The sequence below is a fragment of the Dinoponera quadriceps genome, unplaced genomic scaffold (genome assembly GCF_001313825.1).
Source record: "Dinoponera quadriceps isolate SergipeBrazil2010 unplaced genomic scaffold, ASM131382v1 scaffold4009, whole genome shotgun sequence".
Classification (NCBI taxonomy): Eukaryota; Metazoa; Arthropoda; class Insecta; order Hymenoptera; family Formicidae; genus Dinoponera; species Dinoponera quadriceps.
This window is the reverse complement of record NW_014557992.1, coordinates 772599-782741: the sequence shown is the minus strand read 5'-3', so window position 1 is coordinate 782741 and position 10143 is coordinate 772599. Positions and strand designations below refer to the sequence as shown.

The following is a 10143-nucleotide window of genomic DNA, read 5'->3' as shown; positions in this document are numbered from 1 at the left end:
GGTGGGTGGGTAAAATTAGACCCTCGGCGGGTGCGGAATAAAATTCAAAGTATCGGCTTTGCATTTGATCAGCGGCGGCGGCAGCGAATAAGGAAGCCCCGTATCCTGTTCCGTTCGCCGTGCCCGCGACGGGGCGAATCAATCCTCGAACTTCAAAGGAATCCCGCCGGCGCTCCGATCCTTCGGGATTCCCTGATACACGTGGGAGTCTTTAATCAGGGAACGAACCGGCGGCCCTCGTCGGCGCGTCGACCCCGCGGCGCTCGCTCCCGCGCCGTTGTCTTTGAGCCGCCACGGTGTGGCCGGCCTGTCGCGCGGCATATTAATTAATTCGCTAATTATTAAACTAATTGCCGGCTTAATTGGCTCGCGAGAGCAGCTACTCGAGCGCAAACGAACAGAAACCTGAGGAAAAGGTACCTTACGGACCGTTGTTAGTCGTGCCCGCTGTGATGTACATACGTACGTACCTTCGCTGTGGAACACGCGCGAATCGTCCCCCGGCCCCGAGAACCTGGCGAGCTTCCAGCGACAATCCGCGTCGGCTAACGCTGAGATTAGCGATCGGCTGTATTTCACCGAATCACCGTGCCGTCTGTAACGTATGATCGCAGAAAGAGAGTTAGCCCCGGCGAAATCAGCGAACGTAATTGAAGAAGCATTTCAACTTACAGCCCTAAGTGACAATCGACACACCTGCGAGGAATTGATCCGTAGGACAGATGAAATTTTCGCGAGAGAGAAAAGAGGGGGATATGTCGAGGCCAATCGCGTTATGTTAGGACGCAACTCGCGTTCATCGCTCACGTACTCGCTCTTTCGCGTGCTCGCGTATTCAAGGATCAACACACCGTACGGTATTTATACATCCGGAATGCAAAGCACGTCGCAGACGTTCGTATCCCAATACGTACTTTATTCAATGCGAAGCGCGAATACTTCGTATCAGAGGCACGCGCGAAAGAAGGCGCGTCGCGGTTTCGTCCCGGAGAGTTTGAACTCCGAAACTAACCGTGCACGGTAGCATGTCCTGCGGACTAGCAGGACAGGGTCAAAGGCGTCCGCGTGGTTCTATTGTGCTGCCGGTTAACTACTGCTTACTGCAACACAAAGCCCTGAAAAGCCGACGAATAATTTAAAAAGACTCGTTATTGTTCCGCGGGAGCGAATGGTCAAACCGCCGAGAAACCACTTGCTAACCAGACAAGAGGGAGCTCTCTCTCTCTCTCTCTCTTTCTCTTTCTCTCTGGGCGGAAAGGAAAAACGGTTGCGCTTACAGAGATAGGGAGTGGGAGAAGAAATACGGGCGAGCTTTCGTCGCGCTTGTGTGTATTAGTAAAAACTATCAGACTAGCATGCGCCATAAAAATAATTTGCAGTGAACGTCAAGACAGAGCGAAACAGATCCACGTATCGCGTGACGCAGCGAGTGAAGGTAAAATATCTGTTGAATATCAAGCTTTCAGCTCGATATATTGGTTTTTGCGGATTAGCTTGCTTAATAATAAAAAAAAAAGAAAAATATACAACAATGTTTAAAGCAATATAAAATGTCGACGCATTGTAAAACAGAGTGTTAGCAAAACAGCGTATTCGAAATAAATCAATAAACACGACGAGATATGTGTATGTGTGTGTATCAGCACGTTTGTGCGGCGGGAACGTTACGTGAGTAAAAAGAGATCACCACCGGCCGATTTTATCCTTCTAATTGTTCTCAAACATTTTCACCAACACGCGTTATCTCCGGATGAAGGTACATCACCGGCAAAAATCTAAATGGAACGGATCTCTATATTTTACAGCATCGATCACTAAGCCGGCGTGTTTTCCATAAAAAAAAAAATATGGAAATAATGATAAATTTAACATCAGTAATACATATTCGAGGTGAACGCAGATATGTGCTGAATAATATATCGGCGATCCGTAACGGAGGTCTGGTTAGCCCTTCGAATGACACGATACGGTGATTGCCTTGACAGGTTTTTCCAATATCGTTGTATCGTTAATTCTTAATGGCGCCGACCATACAAAGAAAATTGGGAAAAAAAAGGGGAGCGGCCCATATACTTTTAAACTGGCTCGCGCGAGTATTCGTGCGATGAAAGAATACTCGGGGTAATTGCTTTGCTGAAATGATCAAAGACCGAAAGCAAACGGAATTGAAGTGTCAACAGTATCGCGATTCGCACGGAAAGCTGAAATGCTGTACCAAATTAATTCGATTACGCTATTAATTCGAATAATAGTGCACAGTAAAGATATTCGGCGAATTGGTTTTCAGGCAACCACACTCGTGGCTTTTTCGCCGTCGTATCCGGCCGCGAATTACGCACAAATTTATTATTACCGTTACGCGTCCCGTTATTATTTAATTTGTGAAATTCTCTGCAGACTTTTCATGAATTTTACAACTGTTTTCGCCACGAAAGAGTAGGCAACGCGTGAATTTTTCATCGTTACTCTGAAGGGGCCACACGCTATCATAATTGGCTCTCGCGGCCACTTTAAATTTCAACCCGCTTTGGAGCACTCGATTGCGTCCGGTTGATCGAATATTTTTAATTACCACCGTATTTGTACCGATCGTCCTGCGGATGCACGATAAATAAATTAATGCGCGCACGTCAACGATCACGAAGCCATTTCCCGCCGGGATCTCCATTGCGCGGCCGAAATTTCTCGCTAATAACCCATGTTTTCCCGGAATCCAGTTCCGAGCGCCGAATTTTCAACGTCAGTTTTTATCATCGTCGGCCGGCCGTTGTAACCGTTTGAATTGTGCCCGAAATCGCGGCTGCTCGTTCTGATTGATGATATGAATAAGCAACGCGCACTGGGACCGATAAATGCGAAACTCTAGCTTTGCTCACTCTCTCCCTTTCGAAGGAAAATCTGTCAGGAAAAAAATGTTCATTCTGCAACTTTGACATTTATCCAATTATCAAGAGCCCCGAAATAACCTACTTCTATCTCATCTGCTAATCCCGAAGTAACCTACTTCTAATTGTATATACGAAGAAGAAAAATCTGTTGAATCAATAAAATTCCCCAGTGCGATTAGAATAAATCTGCTTGATCCAATGGCAAACATCATTAAAACTATGTTACATATTGTTTTAATAATTGAAATATTAATATTACTTAATGTTCAATTTAATAGTTTCAATGATGTCACCATTGAATCCAAAGGTCCCGCTTCAATCTTGCGTGCTGTTGAAAATACTGACTCAGTAGAATTTTTTTCTCCGTGCATATTCATTTAACAGAGCTTTTAAGTGAATACATTATTTAAAAAGCACGGCTTTGCATCATTAATTGCGCCAAATGATGAAACCTTTTTTATGATACAGCTGCAGCGCTGCAGCTACTAAGACTGGAGATGCCCAGCATCGTTGATCCAAGATGGGAGAAGGTGTCGCTGAAATGCGTGTACGATCTCCACGGCCAAGAGCTGTATTCCGTCAAGTGGTTCAAAGACGGCACCGAATTCTTCAGATTCATGCCGGGATCGATACCGGCTGGGAGAGACTACAATGTCAAAGGCATATTCGTCGACGTCAAGCAGAGTGACAACAAGCAAGTGACACTTCTGGGTCAAGCGTCCGCGGACCGACGAGGTACGCGACGTCAATTTACAAACGCGAATTACAGAACATCATACGTCCTCGCGCGCGCGTTTACCTCTCTCTCTCTCTCTCTCTCTCTTGTATTAAAAACGAATTTCTCTTTCTCCCTGTCTCTCTCATTCGCGCGAGAGAGAAGGAGAGCGCGTGTATTTTCAATTTGCCTTCATAGAAAATTCTGGTTTGTAATACAAAGGTCGAAGTTAAATTCGAAAGGTCAAAATGGACGGTTCGGTTCTCTCGGGGAGATAATTGCGTTTCATTGTCGTTCGTCGAGATTCACATGTCACTGTTGAAATTCACGAGAAATACAAGAAGAGATTCATTTCTATCATTTCACATATATATCCCCCGTTTTCGCTGATTTGATGCCGCAGATGAGGAAGTCAACCTGGCGGGCACATACGGCTGCGAGGTGTCGTCTGAAGCGCCGAACTTTTACACTGACTATAACGAGGCGAATATGAGCGTGGCTGTACCACCCAAGACTGCTCCGGCGCTCGAAGGGGTCCGACCTTCTTACGAGGTCGGAGAGATCCTCGAAGCGGAATGCACGTCGGGGTTGAGCTACCCTCCGGCAGTTTTAACGTTCATCTTGAATGGTAAAGAGGTGAGTTGATGATGTTCGCGAGAGAACGAGCAAGCGAGCAAAGCGAGCGTTCCGCCAGTTAAACTTTCGAGAGCTCGCATGAGCGACCCAAGTGATAGCGTGACTCGTATGATGGCTTCCTGATATTCTGAATATCACACGCGGGACGCGCTGCATTTATAATCTTTCACACGCTCGGAAAGAAATTGCATCAATCGGCGTCGCTCGGCGATTTTTTAACGTGAGATTTCTTTGTGACTGCGTCGCCGGTAAATACTTCGTCGGAATTGAATTTGCGCAATTACTTGAGTGTATAATAAGGGTACTTATCCTCTTCAAACGCTTAAAAGGATTGTCAATTGGCGGCCCTCTGCGATTTTTCATCCATTTCTTCTTCACGATCTCCGGTAAATATTTCGTTAAAGTGAAATTCACGCGGGATTGAACGAAGAATGCAAGGATTTGTGCTTTTATGCGCTTAAAACAATTGTCGATCGGCTTCGCAATTTATAGCGCGACATTTTTTTGTAATTACACTTCCGGCAAATGTATCGTTAAAGTAAAATTCGCGCGAGGCTTAATGTGAATAAGGAGTGATTTATAAGTTATATATTATTTATGATTTATAAGACACATGGATACATATATATGCCGCTGGTATCATTATCAGTGCAATATTGCGCTCGAAATTGGTCGAAACGCGGTCCCTGAAATATTATCCGGCGACTTTAAGATACTGTGCGCAGCGATAGCTGATATGAATGGAGCGAAAATTTCGTAATTAATCGTGCGGTGTAATTCATCTTCAAAAAGCTCGCTTTCGCGCTGTTACGCGAACATGGCGAAACTGGAAACCACATAACTCCCATTATTCAATGCTACGCCGCGCACGTCATTCGCGCGAAGGGAGAAGGCACTACTCGGTTTATTCAACGACAATTTGTCAAGCGAGACCGCTTCGCGTGGGCGTTTTTATTTCGTTCGCCGGCCACACGTTCGGGTCTCAACAAATACAGATGTACAGATGTACCGCAAATTAACTTCTCGAGAATAAACTCGCGAGAACGCGCGAGTCGCATTCGCGAGTACGACGGGCGATCGCGCTGTTATCGCGCCGATAAAAGTCGCGGATCAAAAAGAGAAGAAGATTAACAAAGGAACGCGACATTCTAGGGCCGTCCAGCCGTTTCTCAAGAATTGCGAGCCGAACTACGGATCTTTTCTCTCGCAATTAGATTAGATCAGATTACGATATAACTACGAGAGAAGAGATACACTTCCCTTGAACATACGATATTTCCCTCCCACATTTCGATATATTAAATATACCCGTATAATGAAATCTGAACGTTACCGAAGCACACGTTGCGAAACACTCGATAATTCGTGCTCTTCGATTCTAACACCCAGCTCTCTTTGCGTGGGCTCTCCAAGACTCTGGTTTTCGACAGGTGACCAGAGCTTTAACCAAAACCTTGCCGATGAGCGGCAACATAGACGGAAGCGTGGTCTCCACGACGAGACTGGGCCTGACAGTGCGCCTGGAACGACAGCACTTTCCTGGCGGCACCCTCAGCTTGACCTGCCAATCCGCGCTACCGGACATTGCGAATGTCCAAGTGCTCAAGACGATCGAGATCGCCACTCTGGCTGCCAGTAACCAGCGGCTCGCCCAGGAACCCCCGAAGTCGGGTTCGTGGCCGAGCGTGGGCCTCTACCCGGGCCTGATCTGCTGGACGACGCTGGTGATTCACACATCGTACGTCATGACGCTTTAAGATTTCTCTAATATATCACGCACTGCCGCGCAGTACTGCGGTCGGCGGTTCCGCGATCGATGGCATCCGGATTCGCGACTCGTCAGCGATTGCGACGTATCTTTGAAATTCGCGCTATGTTTAATGCAACGCTGCATACGTCTCCACCTGTCAGCCCTCGTCAACGGGGAAGTGTCGCGGTGTCGACGATCGTCATCGGCTTCTATCTCTCTCTGCGTGTTAACCGACGATCGCGCGATATGCACGCGGTCCTCAGGGTACCCGCGGCGCCTGAGCTCCGCGTTCGGTGTCCCGAATCTTCGCGTACCCCGTACACGTTCACTCGCATGTATACACAGTGTTAGAACACCCCGTATAACGTAGCGGATAATTCGGAGGTACGACGATAGCAATACAACACTACTACGTAAAGTAGGTCGAAACGCGGACGCACGGCGTTGTACATAGTGTATAATTGTGGATTAGCGTTACGAGTTATCGTGTATAATGAACGCGATGAAGGCGATACGGTGAGTAGGAGGGAGGGAGGACGACGGAGGGGGAAATACGATGAAAGTAAGAGAGATGAGATGTAACGAGAGAGGCGAGCTGTTAATCGGCATTCGCGAGGAGAGCGGCGCGGCTGAGAAGGCCGCGAGCCGAAATATCTATCATTAATAAAATCAGACCAGAAGTATATAGTTTAATAAATATAGATGTGTGTGCGAGCCGCGATCCCCATTAGGCGTGCGGCTCGACGTCGACGTATATATAGTGTATAATTGTATGGTTAATTCGACTATATTTTCCACATCCGATCTTCCTCGACGGTGGGCGAGATTCTACGTATGCGTAAAGGATATGTGACGCCTTTGTTCCACTGTAATTTTACATGAATCCAAGTCTCGTCGTTATCATCGAAGCGACTGCAGTAATAAAAATGATGATTTAATCAAGCCGACCGCAATGTCCTTCGTTAACCAGACACGCATCCCTCCGCGAGCGCGATCATCTCCGAGCGTCCTAGAGTAACGATTAATCGGGTCTATGGATTTGTTGGCTGCTCCCAGTGCAACGTGTAATTTCGCGATGTACCGTATTCGCAATTACGGTTCGTAGTCATCGTTGTCGTCGCAGTAAGTTACGGAGTGGGTTAATAAATGCAGAAAGGAGAATCAGGGAGAGAGAAAGAGATAGAGAGAGAGAGAGAAAGAAGCAATATGGCCATCCAGGATCCGATGGCTTCCTTTTGCCGGGAGAGCCGGTCACGAGCCGGTATACATAATTTGCGCAAGTAATAAAAGCCGACGAGATAAGAGCAGTTTAAGACGGCAAAGGGGAGCCGACTCGGAACGGGGTAAACAATAAAAGGAGAAATTAGCGAGAGGAGGATCCCCGGAGGGAAGCTCGCCGAGGAAGGGTTGGGCGGTCACATAAACCGCCTCGGATTCACCAAACGACTCCCCGTTCGCCCACCCTTCGATCCGATCTATCGGCACAACTCTATCCGCGAACCTCTCCTTCCTTCCTTCCTTCCTTCCTTCCTTGCTTCTCTCCTCTCGATTCGATTTCCAGATTAATTAAGGATCGCTGGTCTGAAAGGACGCTCTCGAGATCCTTTCAACGGGGTCGAGTGTCCGTTCGGGGTGCGGCGTAACGAGCGCCGATTCGAATCGGTTTCACGAGACACCGGGCCCGATAATGACATTTTCCGTCGGCTCAGGTAAGTCTATCTTACGACTCCATGCCAGGCCGAGAGTCGTCGCGCGCGGCTGCTTACGCGCGCGCGACCCCAGGAAATCCCCAATTTCGAAGCGCCCACGGTGAACACACGCGGGGAAAGCTTTCACGAGCGCCCTAAGCCCCCTTCGCGCCTTTTTCCAGCCGCGACTGAGAATTGCGAGGCGCCCGCCCGCCGGCCCGGCGTTTCGCTCGCGAAAGTCCGAAGATCCCTTCGAGAACGGGCAGGCGGAGCCTCCCTTTGAGCGAAGTTATTAGACGGCTGCCATCCCTCCCGGAGGAACTTTCGTTTCCCATTAATCTGTATTTGATTGAGCGTCGAATGAAATTTCCGTTGAAATACAGTCTACTCGGCTCTCGCAGCTGAGAGCCCGACGCCTCGTTGTCCATTTGTCTAGTCGCTATCAAGGCACACACATACACAGGCGGAGCGACATCCCGACAGTTTATAATTTAAAGTTATCGTTAACCAATTAATCATCCATGCCTGCCCTATTCGGATATCCGACGTCTCATCCGCTTGTGATTTATGACGTTTCTATGATTTAATAGTTCGCGAGAAGACACACAATTGATCCAATACGACCTACATAAACCTAACCGAGGACAATAGTCAGGCATCCGACTCGCGGCGCTGAATCGCAGACGAGGGCGACGTTAGGGGGCGGCTTTAGGGCGGCCGAAGTCGAAGGTAGAGCCACCATCACCCACCATTACCCACCCTACATTGTTTCACCGCCGTGCTGGCAGAAGTGGAGAAAGAACAGGAGGTAGCGAGCGCGACTATCGTACGTGCCCTCGTGCGAGAGCACGTACGATAGCTGCACGCCTCCGGCGGTGTGGCACGACGCCTCTGCGTGCGTGCGTGCGTGCGTGGACTCACGCACAGCGCGCCATGCATCCCGCAAGAGATGCCGGGAACTGATACGAAATCGATAGAACCTAGTTTCCGGCGACGCGACGTGTCGGCGTTACACCGTTCCAACAGCGGCATCAACCGGCGACGGGAACAACACCGCGCGATCTTCCAAGCGATTCGCGTATTTCACTCGAGTGTATTTTGAGTAGAAATAGGTAGGTAGATTTGCCGTCGTCGAAAAGAGAATCGACAGAGGTGCGAGCGAACATGACGAGTTCTCAAAGAGGGTTACGGGTTTCGCGCGATAGCACATTTCGCGCATCCGCGCACGACTCGCGAGAACCTTTGAAAAGTCCGCGCACGATCGTGGTGGCCGCAGAGAAGGGTAGAACGGCAGGGTAGATCGATGTGATGAATCGAAAGGAGTATGTGGTTCTACGCGCTGCTCTTGTCGGGACGAGTTTTCACCGAGCGAAGTTGATAAATTAAATACCCCGCGGAAGGCGCTCGCGAATTCCACGCGCCGTTAACGGAGAGATGTATCGGCGAATACCGATCTGTGCGGCCGCGGAAGATGGAGATTTTATTCAGGATCGAACGATTAGCGCGCTCGTGCGTGATGCGTAGGTAATATGCGCTTAGTCGGAGGGCCAGATGAAAGCAGATTCCCATTGGTCACGGAAAGTGAGAGGCAATCGCTCGGAATTAATGCCGCGCCTCGTATTTTCTTTCAGCCATTGCCCCGGCACTCCCGCGCGAATACAAATCACCAGTCGCGAATAATAACTGAGCGCTATTAACCGCGAGCGTTCGATACGAAGTATCGAGATTGAATAATTACTTTCAACCGCGAGTACAAAATAAATGAACAATCTAATTTACCGTGGCGGGATTCATTTGTATTACACGCCTGTTTTACGAAACAACTTTTATCGCTTCGCGAGAGCAATTATCGCGTTTAATCGAACATTTCGTAGCCCAATTAAATCGAAGATTAAAAATTACAAAGCGGATAAAGGCGATGCGTCGTGAAAGCTGAAGCTGTTGGGGAAGAATGCCGCAAAAGTACTTTTCTCTGCGATTTCGTGATTTCTCTCTCTCTCTCTCTCTCTCTCTCTCTCTCTCTCCCTTTTTCCCGCTCGCTTTCTCTTTTTTAAATTAACAATGTAAAATTTGGTCGTCCCGAAAATCTTTCTCAATTATAAAAGAAGGTTTTTCGGAAGTGTAATAACATCAGCTTTAAGCGCTTGCTCCTTCAATTACTATCTCATAATATTAATGTCAAATTTATCGAACCTACCGATCAGAGGTTTGCTTGCGACAAGTTCGAATCAATCACTGTAATACCCGCGTGGTCCCCTCTCGGTGACAAACTTGGGAAACGTGGCACGATTGGCAAACAGAAAGCCCGCATACTGATAAGGAATCATGACATTGACGGTACATTGCTCGTAAGCAATTCCCAAGCGGAGAACTCACCGCGGAAAATAGAGCCATTCTCAACAATCTTTCTTTTCCTGCTTCAACATGCGGGTGAAAATTTCTGACCGCGACAAAACTTTTCTAGTA

General features: G+C 48.1%; 1 protein-coding gene and 1 long non-coding RNA gene across 2 annotated transcripts in view; one reads left to right on the top strand and one right to left on the bottom strand.

The window, feature by feature from the left end:
• The window catches only part of LOC106749603, a 50767-nt gene extending 49827 nt beyond the window's left edge, over window positions 1-940 (bottom strand). Inside the window, exon 1 of the long non-coding RNA XR_001374872.1 lies at window positions 471-940. This is a non-coding gene — a long non-coding RNA (uncharacterized LOC106749603). The remainder of the gene's footprint in view (window positions 1-470) is intronic.
• The window catches only part of LOC106749601, a 28737-nt gene extending 21847 nt beyond the window's left edge, over window positions 1-6890 (top strand). The window contains exons 2-4 of the mRNA XM_014629249.1: window positions 3357-3623; window positions 4007-4239; window positions 5670-6890. Of these exons, the coding sequence (XP_014484735.1) occupies window positions 3357-3623; window positions 4007-4239; window positions 5670-5996 (827 nt within the window). The 3' untranslated portion in view covers window positions 5997-6890. The remainder of the gene's footprint in view (window positions 1-3356; window positions 3624-4006; window positions 4240-5669) is intronic.
• The last annotated feature ends 3253 nt before the right edge of the window (window positions 6891-10143 follow it).